Below are 16,038 nucleotides of genomic sequence, written 5' to 3' on the forward strand. Positions count from 1 at the left end.
TCTCTCTCATCCCCTGTTTGATGTTTAGACAGGGGAAAGTAGAAGTGGATAGTCGCTCCTCTTATCACCCTGGACCTTACTTTTTTCACTGACCTGATACAGGTGTTTTGAGACTTCTTATACCCTATTAGTTGGTCTATTCAATACCAATTCATTTGTATCACCTTCAAAGATCATGTGACATTGAGTATCATTACAGCTTAGATTTGTTTTACAGGGTAAAGTGACCCTATTGTATATTTTGCCACCTCAGGTCAACCCTGTGATTTTATTGTATATTTTGCTCCAATCAGGTCAACCTTTATATATGTTTCCAGTTTAATCATGCTTGTTGTATGCTTATTTATGTATATGTGTCTCAGATGAGTCCTGTCTATTTTGAGGACGGAGTTAATAATTAAAATTTATTTGTGCTTTAAGAGCTGATCTGTTTACACAGGTTTCTATTTGCCCCAGTTTTTCTTTAACCTGTAGTCATATGATTTTGATTGAATTTACCATGTACTCATATATGTCATATTAGCACTAAGCCTGAATAGTCATTTATTACCAGTCTGGGTCTTTTGACCATTTGGTTTAAGGGATTCATTCAATCCTGTGGCAATTGCAGTGCCAAAACTTGACTGAAACAGCAATTCATCAATTAATCTAAGCAGAGAGAGATTACTTTGTATCAGAATACAGTCTTGTGATTATTATTATTCACCCTATTATGTATTAGAGGCTGCATCATCATTTTTATTCTTTATTTTGGAGTGGTTGCATATCCCTGAAGGCTAGAGAGAATCCATACATTATTTTTAAACACATTATTTCTGCCTCAGGGCTTGTTAGAAAGATTTATTAGAGAGAAATTTTCACCCTAAACATACATTTATGTATGTTATTTCAGTATGTTCTGTGTGCTATATGACATGTTTTGTGATATATGTTAATTGACCATATATTTGGAGTGTACTAATCATCACTCTTTTTAGAGGGAATTTAATATAGGTTAAATTTTATTGACCACAATATCATTTATAATCTATAATCCTTAATTTTTCAAAAAATTCTATATTATATATAAAAAAAAATTTCAAGAGTGCCCCAAAAAGATAGTTTTTGTCTTTTGTTGCCCTTCGTGACGGTTTTTGTATAGGAAGAGTGGAGACCCTGAGAATAAGTGAGGCTGCTGAGGAGACTCAAATGCTCAGGCACGCCCTCTGACTCACACAGGAAGCTCCCCAGAGGCTAGGCAATATTAAAGATATTAAGGGAGCAAGCTGGGCTGAAGGACTTCTTATGTCTCAACCATGTGACCCATGACGGCAGGGGGAGGGGTAAGATCAGTGGGCTACTAGTTTTACTATCCACCTGTTAACTCTGTCCTGTCCACTGTGTTCTGCCCTTTCCCTGTCACCCTGTCCTTTCCCTGTCCTGGCCTTGTCACGCCTATCTCCTGTCCCCTCTGTTCTATCCTTTCCCTGTCCTCTCTGTCCTGGTCCTATCACCTCTGTCCTTGCCTTGTCACCCCTATCTCTTGTTCCCTCTGTTCTGTCCTGGCCTTGTCACCTCCGTCCTTTCCATGTCCCCTCTGTTCTGGTACTGTCACTGCTGTCCTGGACCTGTCACCTCTATACTGCCCCACTGTCCTGTCCCTGTCACCTCTGTCCTGGTCCTATCACCTCTGTTCTGGCCCTGTCACATCTTTCATGTTCGTTACCTCTGTCCTGTACCTGCACCACTCTATCCTGTCCCTCTGTTTTATCCTGGCCCCGTCTCCCCTGCCGCCACTGTCCTGGTCCTGTCAGCTCTGTCTCGGGCACGTTTGTCCTGTCACCGAGGTTCTGTTACCTCTTCACTGCTCTGTCCCCACTGTTCTGCCCCTGCCACCTCTGTCCTGATCTTTTCACCTCTGTCCCGGCCCTGTCACCTCTTTCATGTCCCTGTCACCTCTGTCCTGTACCTGCACCGCTCTTCCCTGTCCCTCAGTTCTGTCCTAACCCTGTCACCACATATCCGTGTTACCTCTGTCCTGTACCTGCACCCCTCTCTCCTTTCCCTGTTTTATCGTGGCCCCGTCTCCCCTGCCGCCAGTGTCCTGGTCCCATCACCTCTGTCCCTGTCACCTTTGTCCTATCACCGCTGTCCTGTTACCTCTTTACTACCCTGTCTTCACTGTTCTGCCCCTGCCCCCTCTGTCCTGATCCTTTCACCTCTGTCCTGTTCCCATTGTCCTGATTCACATTACACCATAAAGTAGTGTCTCTTATTTATGTTACGACACACAGTAGTGCCCCTTTTACACAATGCCCACAGTAGTGACCCTTTTACACAATGCCCACAGTAGTGCCCCTTTTACACAATGCCCACAGTAGCGGTGTCCCTTACACAATGCCCCCAGCAGTGGTGCCCCCTATGCAGTCCCCTTAGTAGTAGGGTCCCCTATGCAGTGCCCCCAGTAGAATGCCCCCCAGTAGTATGCCTCCCCCCAGTAGTATGGCCCTCCCAGTAGCAGGCCCCTCAGTAGTAAGGCCCCCCCAGTAGCAGACCCCCCCAGTAGTATAGCCCCCCCAGTAGCAGGCCCCTCAGTAGTATGGCCCCCCAAGTAGCAGACCCCCCCAGTAGCAGACCCCCCCAGTAGTATAGCCCCCCCCAGTAGCAGACCCCCCCAGTAGTATAGCCCCCCCAGTAGTATGGCCCCCCCACACCCCCAGTAGCAGACCCCCCCAGTAGCAGACCCCCCCCCCAGTAGCGCCCCCGGCCCTTGCACAAGTAAAAATAAAAAAATAAAAACTTACCTGAATCCCCGCTCCCACGCCGTCCGCTCTGCTGTCACACGCTGAGGAGGGAGCCGGAAGATGGAGCTCATGTGTGAACTCCAGCCGGCTCCCTCCGTGCAGCAGCCAATGAGAGTCTGTGTGACTCTCATTGGCTGCTGTAACAAACACAGCTGCTGCTGGCGGCTGTGTGTTTGTGTCTGTGTAGGGCAGAGCGCTATCACAGCGCTCTGCCCTACACAATAAGAGCCCTGATGTCGGATTCTCTAGTGAGAATCCGACATCAGGCGGCCACCATTCGGCCCCGAACGGGGATCCGAGTTAGGCGGTGAACACCCGAACAGGGTTCGGGTGGACTCGGATCCCCAATGTTCGGAGCAGTTCGTATTCCACAGAATCCGAACCGCTCATCTCTACTTTTTACTGCTCTGTCCCCACTGTTCTGCTCCTGCCACCTCTGTCCTGATCCTTTCACCTCTGTCCTGGCCCTGTCACCTCTTTCATGTCCCTGTTACCTCTGTCCTGTACCTGCACCCCTCTCTCTTGTCCCTCTTTTATCCTGGCCTCGTCTCCCCTGCCGCCACTGTCCTAGTCCTGTCAGCTCTGTCCTGGTCACATTTGTCCTGTCACCGAGGTTCTGTTACCTCTTTACTGCCCTGTCCCCACTGTTCTGCCCCTGCCGCCTCTGTCCTGAACCTTTCACCTCTGTCCTGGTCCTGTCACCTCTTTCATGTCCCTGTTACCTCTGTCCTGTAACTGCACCGCTCTCTCCTGTCCCTCTGTTCTGTCCTAACCCTGTTACCTCTTTCATGTCCCTGTTACCTCTGTCCTGTACCTGCACCCCTCTCTCCTGTCCCTCTGTTCTGTCCTAACCCTGTCACCTCTTTCATGTCCCTGTTACCTCTGTCCTGTACCTGAACCCCTCTCTCCTGTCCCTCTGTTTTCTCCTGGCCCCGTCTCCCCTGCCGCCACTGTCCTGGTCCTGTCAGCTCTGTTGCGGGCACGTTTGTCCTGTCACCGAGGTTCTGTTACCCCTTTACTGCCCTGTCCCCACTGTTCTGCCCCTGCCACCTCTGTCCTGATCCTTTCACCTCTGTCCTGTTCCCATTGTCCTGTCCCTGTCACCTCTGTCCTGTTCATGTCACTTCTGTCCTGATCCTGTCACCTCTGTCCTGATCCTGTCACCTCTGTCCTGATCCTGAAAATATAGTGCTATGGATTGTTTGAGGGAGGGGGGGCCCAAAACCGTTATCTTGCCTAGGGCCCTATGAGGTCTAAATCTGTCTCTTCATGTTACTGCTGTAAAATAGCACTGCATGTATTTTGTTCTAATATTAAGTAGGAGGAGTCAGGAATAGTAAGGGGAGGAGTCCATGCCAGGAGCCAGAAGCTGATGCTGAGGTGGGCCTGTGTGCTGTAAATGCCAGGGCCTATTTTCGGTCCCAGTCTAGCCCTGATGAAAGGTAAGCACAATTAACTTTGGCCTAGGGGTGCCTTGAAAACAATTCTGATACTCTAGAGCAGTGGTTCTCAAGCACGGTCTTCAAGGCACACTAACAGTCCAGGTTTTAAGAATATCCAGGGCAGGGTACAGATGGTAAAATCAAAATGACTGGGGTACTAAGTACATCACCTGTGCTCAATTATGGCTATCCTTAAATCCTGGACTGTTAGGGTGCATTGAGGACCAAGATTGGGAACCTCTTCTCTAGAGTACCATGATTAAAAAAAGTTTGGGGACCACTGCTGTACAGTATTAAATACCAAGCAGTAGTGGCAGTGGCCAAAGGCTGTAAATAGAAGACCTTAGAGCCTAGCTGAGTCTGCACAGCCCATTTTAACAAGGATTTTGGAGCTCAGTCCAGCTGACTTAGTATCAAACACACCAACCCTAATGGCAAATGTTAGTGTTGCTGTGTTGCCAACATGGGCCATTCTCCACTACATACCTCTAACATATATTTAAAAAAAAACTATGCATGTAAAATAAAATAAAAAAATTACTTATTTTTAATTAATAACATTTTATTTACTTTTTCATTGACAACTGATTGTTCCAAGTTTTGCATAGTAAGTAGCCTAAAAATAACACTTTTCTAGAAACAGGTGCCAGATAATATATGCAATTGAGCAAATACGCATATATACTCCATATAACTACATTAAGGTAGTTTTCTGAATAGCAGTTTATATAAACATCTGTACAATTTAAAAAAAATAGATGTTAAACGAGGTCCCTGTACAAATTAGTGTTTTTTCGTCCTGTATTACAAATTTCTAAAGTGACTTTAATTACTTTCACTACACCCCAAAGTTTTTACATTGACAACAATAATCTTCCTTTTAAAAATTTACAAATATACACAATATTTATAATATTATTTTCAGACAGTTTCAGTGCAAAGATATACATATAGTACATTGTGATAATTGTTCATAAAAATACGAATTGGCATTTCTCAAAAAAAAAGGCAAAATGTCTGACCTATTGTCTAAGAAGGATATATTATAACAAGACCAATGTTCTTGACCAATATAAAAATATGTGCAAGAAAGTGTGTGACATTTATGTATTCCTATTTGTTACAGTTAGTTATATTTCTGAATCCTCTTTGACGAGATTAGCAGTGTCTATAAATGTGTCCTCCCTTGGGGAGAAGGACACCTGTTGCTCTTCCTTTTTGTGTGACGGCTTGGAGGGTGGAGGCGATGTGAAAGGAGACGGATCTTCCTCAGCTGTGTGTTGTTGATTTTCCATCTAGAACAGTTGAAAAAGATTCATGTGAATCACTTTTTCTTGGTAAGGAGATAGGCAATATACTTTAACAGCATGGACGGCTAGAACTGAACTTCATCACACGCAGTAACAAAAGCGGCAGTGTCTGTACATAAGCTGAATACGACAGTAAGCGCGGTGCCAAAACTACCACCACAAAATGTATCCCATCATTTTCAACATGACTTTAATTCTTGCAAGTATATGACTGCTATTTGCCAGTGTGTGTATGTATGGAGCACTCCAAACACATTTCCAGGTTCCCATGAGAGTCTCAACACCACATGGCCTGATCTCTATCATTTATTCACCCTTGTGTGCGCAAATGTTTAACAGACCATATAATTTGGTGCTCAGGCAAAAGGATGATTGCCAATATAAAAAAATAATAATGATTGGTAAACTACTGTATATACAATATACACCATAGCAGGTTATTCTCTTTAGGGTCCACATTTCCAATTTCATATCATTACTGTGCTTTAAATTGCTTATAATTTAATGTTTAACATATTTTCATCAACACCATCTGAATGTTTGCATTCAGAATGTCGACATGGATGGGATGTCAAACTGACATAAATGCAACATTGTAAATGTCGACAATCAGCATCTACATAATGCACTTTTCTATGGACTTCTCAACTAACTCTAATGTGCAGCTTAACCCTAACTGCAGCCTAGCCCTAAACATAACTGCAGCCTATCCTTTGCTGCAGCCTAACCCTAACTGCAACCTAGCCCTAACCATAACTGCAACCTAACCCTTGCTGCAGTCTAACCCTAACTGCAGCCTAGCCCTAAACATAACTGCAGCCTATCCCTTGCTGCAGTCTAACCCTAACTGCAGCCTAGCCCTAAACATAACTGCAGCCTATCCCTTGCTGCAGTCTAACCCTAACTACTGCCTAGCCCTAACCATAACTGCAACCTAACCCTTGCTGCAGTCTAACCCTAACTACTGCCTAACCCTAAGCATAACTGCAACCTATCCCTTGCTGCAGTCTAACCCTAACTACTGCCTAGCTCTAACCATAACTGCAACCTATCCCTTGCTGCAGTCTAACCCTAACTGCAGCCCAGCCCTAACCATAACTGCAATCTAACCCTTGCTGCAGTCTAACCCTAACTACTGCCTAGCTCTAACCATAACTGCAACCTATCCCTTGCTGCAGTCTAACCCTAACTGCAGCCCAGCCCTAACCATAACTGCAGCTTATCCCTTGCTGCAGTCTAACCCTAACTACTGCCTAGCTCTAACCATAACTACAGCCTATCCCTTGCTGCAGTCTAACCCTAACTGCAGCCCAGCCCTAACCATAACTGCAGCTTATCCCTTGCTGCAGTCTAACCCTAACTACTGCCTAGCCCTAACCATAACTACAGCCTATCCCTTGCTGCAGTCTAACCCTAACTGCTGCCTAGCTCTAACCATAACTGCAGCCTATCCCTTGCTGCAGTCTAACCCTAACTGCTGCCTAGCTCTAACCATAACTGCAACCTATCCCTTGCTGCAGTCTAACCCTAACTGCAGCCCAGCCCTAACCATAACTGCAGCTTATCCCTTGCTGCAGTCTAACCCTAACTACTGCCTAGCCCTAACCATAACTACAGCCTATCCCTTGCTGCAGTCTAACCCTAACTGCTGCCTAGCTCTAACCATAACTGCAGCCTATCCCTTGCTGCAGTCTAACCCTAACTGCTGCCTAGCCCTAACCATAACTGCAACCTATCCCTTGCTGCAGTCTAACCCTAACTACTGCCTAGCCCTAACCATAACTGCAACCTAACCCTTGCTGCAGTCTAACCCTAACTGCAGCCTAGCCCTAAACATAATTGCAGCCTATCCCTTGCCGCAGTTTAACCCTAACTGCAGCCTAGCCCTAAACATAATTGCAGCCTATCCCTTGCTGCAACCTAGCCCTAACCATAACTGCAACCTAACCCTTGCTGCAGTCTAACCCTAACTGCTGCCTAGCTCTAACCATAACTGCAACCTAACCCTTGCTGCAGTCTAACCCTAACTGCTGCCTAGCTCTAACCATAACTGCAGCCTATCCCTTGCTGCAGTCTAACACTAACTGCTGCCTAGCTCTAACCATAACTGCAACCTATCCCTTGCTGCAGTCTAACCCTAACTACTGCCTAGCTCTAACCATAACTGCAACCTATCCCTTGCTGCAGTCTAACCCTAACTACTGCCTAGCTCTAACCATAACTGCAACCTAACCCTTGCTGCAGTCTAACCCTAACTACTGCCTAGCCCTAACCATAACTGCAACCTAACCCTTGCTGCAGTCTAGCCCTAACTACTGCCTAACCCTAAGCATAACTGCAACCTATCCCTTGCTGCAGTTTACAACTAACTGCAGCCTAGCTCTAACCATAACTGCAGCCTATCCCTTGCCGCAGTCTAACCCTAACTGCAGCCTAGTCCTAACCATAACTGAAGCATATCCCTTGCTGCAGTCTAACCCTAACTACAGCCTAGCCCCAACTGCAGTCTAATTCTAACCCTAAAATCGTCATAAATTGGCTTTCAACAATGTAGACATTCTGACTTTGTCAACATTGTGAATGTTGACATGTTGAATGTCAACATTATGTCCATTTCAGCATTCTAAATGTTGACTTTCAGACCCTGTCGACATTCTTGTGTCGACAACCTGAATGTCAACACGATGAACGTATACTGTCTGATTGGCTTCTAAGAGATATGCAACCCTGATTTTGTCCCTTTAATAAGTTTATATTTAGGCAGATCTGAAACCAACCGCAGCATGCTACTACAGAGCTGTAGGATAATGAGTTTTACAGTCATTATACATTCTGCTTAAAGGAACCAGAGACACTGCAGAAGGAGTGCAAACTAATAACCAAAACATCTGTCTGGCATATTAATATAGATCAGATGTCAGCGGTTCATGTCAGCTGCAGTGACATCCTCCAATAACCTATGTGGTATAACAGCTACCACAGCATAAAGTAATTCACGGTGAGGAACCTGGTCAGTGGAAAACAGCTCTTAAGAAAAATAAATTTCTGTATTTAAGAAGTGTTGGGTTGTAAAACTCAAGACTTCTGTTTGTGTCTATGCCTGATATTTAAAAGGGCAGTGCTTTTACTAGCACGACATGACTAGTAAAAGCATTGCCCTTTTAAAAAACTGGCATAAACACGAACAGAAATGTCGGCTATTACAACCCAACACTTTGCAAATAAACACTCAAATGTAATTAACCATTATGAATAAATTCTATACATTTCAATTCACCCAGTACCTGCAATGAAACGCCCTACTCACCTCGGCATAGATGGGATTTTCAAAGTTTGTGCTTTGTTTGATCTTCCTCTTAAAAAAATTCCACTTTGATTCCTGCTGTGCAACATGAAATGAACGCAGCATTGTCAGTAAACATTGGCTCAGCCTGAGTCTGGGCATAAATATGTCATATATCCATGCTACAGAAATGATTAGCACACTAAGATACTGCCCCTCTAGTTCTATGGCATATTTATTTGACATATTTATCTAGTATCATATGGGAAATGTACAGTTTGCACAGATGAAGCAAAGAGTATTAAAAACATTTATTCTCTATTTTAAAAAAACACAGTCATAGGGCCTGATACAGAGATGCACACAGTGGTGATGTTTTCTGTCTGTGCATATGTCCGATTCGCACTGCGCAGCATCCCATTGGTTAGCGCTCGGGAGACGCAGGATGAATTATTTTGGACGCAGGGAAAGTGAATTTCACTGTTCCTTGGCTAGCCAGACCAGGGCATGTCACAGACAGTGGCTACATCTAACACGCAGTAGCGCTGACAGGACGCCATGTTCATACAGGGAAATTGAGCCCGCCATATTGCTGGTGTGAGGTTTGATGTTGCAAACGATGGTGCGCCTAAAGAAGTGTTAGCGCTGCTGCCAGTGGGCGCCTCAGTAGGAAGATTATCATTAGCATAAAGACGCAGGCGCGGCTGCAGGAAGAGACCATGCACTTTATGCTTTTTCTTTACAATATCATCCAAATCAGTAGAGTGGCATTATTAAAGCACATTACAGGGAAACCTGATGAGTTACAGTGCTTCAAATACGCTAAAACCAAAAGATCCACCTAGACATAGCTTCACTGAATATATTGAATATAGAGGCCTATTTATTACTGCAGCAATAAGGTATTATACTGATAGAGAATCTCTCATCACGCAACTTATCAAAAATATATAGCTATAGGCACCAAGAGAGGAGAGCGGTGAGGTGGAAGTCAGAACTCCATGCTGTTGGTTGCCGTGGAGCTAAATTAAAAGGACCCCCGAAGGCGATGGACGGCACACAGCTCGTTGGCTATCTGGCCATCTGCAAGATAATGAGGGGAAAGTCCAGCAATTGTCAAAGTAGCGACCATGGGCCTGACTTGTGAAAGTCCTGCAAATGCACAATAAGCACTGAGCATATGCAGGTTTCCCTTTACGAGATCTCTCACAGTACCCCCAAAGCTGCAGGATGAATTAACAGACTGCGGCTGTTTGGGGGCAGAGAGTGAGCGGAACCGGCCTCCGTTCCAGAAAATGAGGTTGTGTCATCCCCGTTTTGTGGGAGTGTTGAGGCCAGGGTCTGTATCTTCTGTTGCTGACTTCCTAGTCTTGGCTACGGAGCTGCGTGGGGCAATCTGAGTAAACTCAGGGTTACTAAGGTTGCCGATGGTCTCGCAGAAGATCTGATTCTGCGTCTTAGGGCGCAGTACTTGGATCTCGATGCAGTCAGGAGGCGTCTATTTACACCAGGCATCTCCTGCTGCATTAGCATACGAGTTGTACAGTATTGTACAGCCGCTTCCCTGCAGCTGTCTAATATCTTACAACTCTTTATCAGGACCCATGTTACTTACTGCTAAAACCTGTGTGTCTGGTAATAAATGCAGATCTGGTTACCATAGCTGAGTGAAATGTATTATTATTATTGGCGCACTGTACATGGGGAGCAGCCCCACAATAAAAAAGAAAAAGCGTTTTTATTCATGTATTTTGTTACATCAATACCATAGATGGCAGCAATATCTCAGTCACATGTACAAAAGCAAATCGTCCTGTGTGCATGGGCTACAGGTCTTCTGGTGCTCTCATAAAGAAAATATGACCCTTTAAGCTCCAAGCCCTGAAGTCAAAATGATCCGAGCAGGACTTGGGAGGTTTCCTTACCCCTGGGAGGGGCTAAAACTATTCCCAGGAATTAGATATTCCAACATCTCCAAGTATATTGGATATAGATGGTCAACATTGTCCATGGCCCTTTTTCAGGTGCACTATCTTATGTCCCTATTTTAAAAATGGGGGGGGGGGCAACAATGCTCTCTCTGGCACAGGGCACCAAAAAGTCTAGGTGTGGCTCTTTGTCAACCCTTTGACTACATCACCACACTTTCTACCCTTGATTTGGGAGTGCAGACACCTTATCCCTCAGTCCTGTGTGTGGAAGAGATGGGGTGAGGGTGCTGCAAGTACACTAGTCTAGGCATCTGGAACCCTTAATTAGGACCTGCCACAGCAGCTGAGCAATACCCATCTGCCCTGGTTCTACCGGCCCGGTACGGTAAGAGTTCAGTTAATGTTTGATTGGGCAGACTCTCCGGTTTTGCCATTGCAAGGTGAATCTGTAAGCCCGGGTTTGGGCTTTCAGTTCCACTAATGTGAAAAAATTCAAGTTTTTAAAAAAATATTTTAAAATATTATTTCTGGGAGTACAGCAGAAATGGCGACAGAACAGGCAAAGACAAGGGGAAGCATTTGCCGCAGAGTTAGCACCGGCAGTGATTCCTTTCTTGAATTGGGTAAAGAATAAACAAGCCATCTCGCTCCTGAAAACTCCAGCAATATGAATGTTTGCTCTATGGTTGAATAATAATAATTAAGCTTTTCTAGCAAGTTACTACAATTTTCTTGTGACAACTCTAATTTGAATGATTTGTAGCAATAATAAACCTGGATTGGTTCTGTGCTTGCTGAAGACTGGGTAGCATCAACTGCATACAAGGGATTTTCAAAACGATCTGACTTTTGTCCTTTGCTGGATTCAGTCACCTGAAAATAAAGAAAAGTTTGATTCAAAGTTAATATCTCCAAGATTTGAAAATGTATCACTAGCAATAGTATACTGTATAGTGGCTTTGTGGTAGCAAGGAAAGTCCTTCACTTTAATGATGTGACTGTGTACCTGTCGCCTACATACTGTACTGTGAGGCAGCCACTATGTAATCAATATTCAGGATAATACTGTACATCTTATACCTTCACTAAAAACCAGTAACATGACCGAGGCATGACGACCTTGAGGGCATATTTATCATATCCAGCATTTTTTATGTGGTTTCGATATGATAATAACAACTAAATTTGCAAAGCAAACATTATTTATTTTGCTTGAATTTATCAATAATCTCCTGCCAGGACACCAATAAGAACCCGTCTTGGCAAAGAGTGATAGCTTCCAATCAGGAGCGGCTCTAGGCCCGGGCAAGCCGGTCCGTCGCCAGGAGCGCCACTGTATCCGGCAGGCGCAAGGAAAAGCGCACCCTCCCTTCCGGCGCTATAGCGAATATGTAAGCTCAAGGGGAGGGAGCGGAGGAGGGAAGGGGCGGTAGCGCCAGCCCTGCTTCCAATCACATTGTTTCCTGGATTGGTCCCGGCGCATGTACTGCGCATGCATGGGCATCGGGCTGTGCATGTGTCAGTGGGGGGCGACAGAGAAAAATTCAGAAAGTAGCTAATAGCATGGTCTAACGCCATTCAGGTGGCTTAAGCTACGATGGCCAAGCTCCGGAATGCTGCTTGGTAAATCTCACAATATGACGGTTTGGGTACGGGTCTTGGCGGTCTGAAACCCAACGCCAGCATCCCGACAGGGTTAGGATACCATCACCTGTCGGGTAAGTAACCCTGCCCCTAACCCTAAACCTAACCTCCCCCCTAGCGCCTTAACATAACCCTCCCCCCCAGTGCCTAACCCTCCCCCCCAGTGCCTAACCCCTAACCCCACTACTATCCGTCGGGATGACGGCGCTGTGATTCTGACTGGTGTCGAGATTCTGAGCGCCGGCATCCTGCTTGACGGTATTTCAACTGCATTGCAATATGGCAGCCCCCATAGAAACCTATGGAGTCTGCTTTTACAATCAAATATGGGGAACTGCAGCAGACAACTACCTGGAGATGCTTGAAATTTACGGAAAACTGGTATTTTTAGGGTGTTAACATGCAAATTTCTCTTGCAGTAAATGTTCCTAATTTCTCTTGCAGATCTACTGTATCCTGCAATGTGTACAAGCATAAAGAGATAATGTTCATACTTTTATGCATTCTTCCCTTTCCCTTGCACACTCCCCCGAAATAATAGTGGGGCAATGTTAGGCCATTTAGCTGATTATCTTTTTTTGAGTTACGCTTAAAATGTGTTGTCCAAAAATAACGGTTTCATACATATAGCATTTATCACGGGTTTTAATAGGGTTATAATGTAAAACACATGTGTTAGACTAGAAACCATTGGTTTTACTGTCACAGCACCTACTGTCGCTGTTACTAGCTTTTGTTACTGTTGCTGCAGTATTGCACTTTTCAGAATGATTTGTGTTCTACTTTTTTGCTGTAGGTTATCGCGCTGTAAAGCCTAAAGTGTGCTCCAGCCAGATTCTGAACCCTGTCAGACGGTAGCACAGTGCCAGGGGGCATGTGGCCTTACACAGAACTAATAACGCATTCTATATTTCCACTGTATACACAAAAACACAGCATAGGAAAATCACAGCACTTAACTAACGCTAAACAAGCCTCTTACATCTGGTGGCTGACTGATAGTCACAATGCTGACACCAATTTCCCTGGTGCTTGAATACATTGGATTCTCATATACCAATGGGTCTTTTCCAGCATCCAGAGTAAAGGTCTCCTTCTGGAAAACAATAATGAAAAAATGTCTTCTACAGTATAACTGTGGAAATAGCATGACAGAAAAACCTATGGTATTATATTGAGATTATGTGAATTTCTTGTTTTGCTAAGATGGTATTACTGTGAACTGACACTGATACTGTTTTATCAGGACTAGGTTTGTTATTTTTTATATCAAACATCTCCAAATTATACATTGGATACATTGTAAAACTCACAAAGAGATAATTCTATGGTAATGACCCTTAGCACTGTACTTCTTTAAATGCATGAGTAAAATGCACCGTGAACCATCAATGTATTATACAATTTATGTTATTAATTCAGAGTTTGATCATTTCTAATTGACAATTATACTGCTCTACTGGGAAAAGTCCTCTTGAGCTTTGGTCTTCAGGAAAATGGCAGCATAGGCTGTAAGAAAGTCACTAGTAGAAATGCCTATTTTCTATAATTTTATAACTTTTTGGGTTAGGGTTCATATTGCTGAGTAGAACATGAACATAACGTCCACCCATAGCTTACACACACAGGTGGTCAGTTATGAAGTACAAAAGAGCTGCTCTGCAAAACATAAGCAGACTCGCTGTTCACCTCAGTTTGTGCCAGTGTGCCTCCATTTTCCATGGGGCGCATTGATGACAACATTTGAGAAGGAAACGAGGTTTGCCCAAGCAGAGTGGAGGAGTTTGGCGGAGGGAAAGCGTTCCTATTGAAGTATGTATGTAGCATCTCGTTTTGCAGATCAGGGAGAAATAACATTTCAGTTTAGATTCAGATTATTGTAGTGAGATAAAGGGGTGGACAGGGCACATTTTTAGGGACGTTCCTCGTTTTCTGGGGTGCACAACTGTTTTCACTGCACAAAAAGACGGTTTACACCAGCTCTGAGTTAAGTCTTTTCTAACACTTTTAATGGGATGTGTTTTGCGTCTCCATTTTTCACTTTGTTGCAGATGCACAATTCCAGGCGCATTCCAAGCAATGTACTAAAAAGCTACACACATAAAATTGGTATGTGTTATAAAGACAGTCCCAGTGTTCCCACGTGATTATAATAAGTCATACATTAGGCTATAGAAAATGGTAAAGCTTGTTTGGCTGGTACTACAGAGGTTGAAGACTTTTGCACAGTGAAGCTATAAAGACTTCCATCAGATACGTGCATTTAGGGCTGAATCTAGAGTTAGGGGCAATGTTTTGTGCAGAGTTTGCAGCCAAGCAAACTATGTGGCACTGCAGGGGGTGCAAATGTAAACCAGTTGCATGCAGAGTAATACTGTATGATCTTCATGCTGCAAATATATACTGTCCAGCTCTATTTTACTCTGCAGTCTGCAGCAGACTATGCTGTGACCCGTTACAACAGGTTAAGCATTGTACATCTCCCATCTACAGAACAAAATGGATTTTCCAGGTACAAATGTTGTATGTGTTGTATCAAGCACAGTGGGCCTCATTCAGAGATGGAGGCTAAAACAATTATCACGCAAATCGAGCGATTATTTGCCATCACGCATGTGTATAAGCCGCACTGTGCATGCCCAGCGATCACATTGCGGACACACAATTGATCCCATCACAAAGTGACTAACAGGTAGTCAGTGTTTGGGGGTGGTAACGGAGAGTAGTCGGAGAAAAGCAGGCGTGTCTGTCCGTTTAAACGCCGTAACATGGGTGTGCATAAATTAGCCACTGCTATTGCATACGCAGCTCTGCGTGTCAGAAGAGCACCCAAGGCTGTGGCAGGTCATACCTGCCACAAGGCCAAGATGGCTACCAATGTTACACCGATGTTACCGATAATTATGCAGGTGTATAGGCAGCAGTTGGTGTCTTTATGCTCGGGTGATCTTTGCTAACATTAGCATATTTTTGCTGCTGCGTTGCATATGTAATCGCACCTGCGATCGGATTAGCGTCCATCTCTGAATCAGGCTCTAAGTCTATCATGACTGGTAACAGACCCTGATGACAATATTCTACGTTCCATTTTCCTGGGGAATTTTGCAGTGCGCTGCACAGATATCCAGAAACATGGCACTTGTGCCATGTTCCTGTGGATACCTGCGGCACTGCCGGAGAGGTAAGTATTTAGAATTGGTGGAGGGTGTAGGGTGTGGGCCTCCCTGGACTCAGGGGCCCATGTGCACTGCACACCCTGCACCCATTGTACATATGTCCAAGAGGAGAAGACCTACAGTGATCAGTATGATTAATGTGGCATCTTACATCTGGTGGCTGACTGACTTTCACAGTGCTGACATCACTTTCCCTGGTGCTTGAGTACATTGGATTCTCATATACAAATGGCTCTTTCCCAGCATCCAGAGTGAAAGTCTCATTCTAGAAAACAATAATAAAAAACATGTCTTATATAACTGTGTAAATAGAATGACAGCAAAAAACATCTTGAGCTTACATAGATTTCTATTTCTGCAGTATAGTTTTATACTAATGCTGTTTTTTCATGAGTAGAGATCTTTGCTTTATATACTGTATCATGCAAATGTGAGTGATGACCTCATTTTTTAGATCAGGGCTGCGGCT

General features: G+C 44.4%; 1 protein-coding gene across 1 annotated transcript in view; it reads right to left on the reverse strand.

The window, feature by feature from the left end:
* Positions 1-4,796: 4,796 nt before the first annotated feature.
* The window catches only part of LRP2 (LDL receptor related protein 2), a 310,836-nt gene continuing 299,594 nt past the window's right edge, over positions 4,797-16,038 (reverse strand). The window contains exons 77-81 of the mRNA XM_088474855.1: positions 15,721-15,834; positions 13,376-13,489; positions 11,524-11,622; positions 8,843-8,914; positions 4,797-5,520 (exon numbers count right to left, since the gene is read on the reverse strand). Of these exons, the coding sequence (XP_088330981.1) occupies positions 5,356-5,520; positions 8,843-8,914; positions 11,524-11,622; positions 13,376-13,489; positions 15,721-15,834 (564 nt within the window). The 3' untranslated portion in view covers positions 4,797-5,355. The remainder of the gene's footprint in view (positions 5,521-8,842; positions 8,915-11,523; positions 11,623-13,375; positions 13,490-15,720; positions 15,835-16,038) is intronic.

This window comes from Taudactylus pleione, unplaced genomic scaffold, assembly GCF_031769625.1.
Source record: "Taudactylus pleione unplaced genomic scaffold, aTauple2 ptg000156l, whole genome shotgun sequence".
Classification (NCBI taxonomy): domain Eukaryota; kingdom Metazoa; phylum Chordata; class Amphibia; order Anura; family Myobatrachidae; genus Taudactylus; species Taudactylus pleione.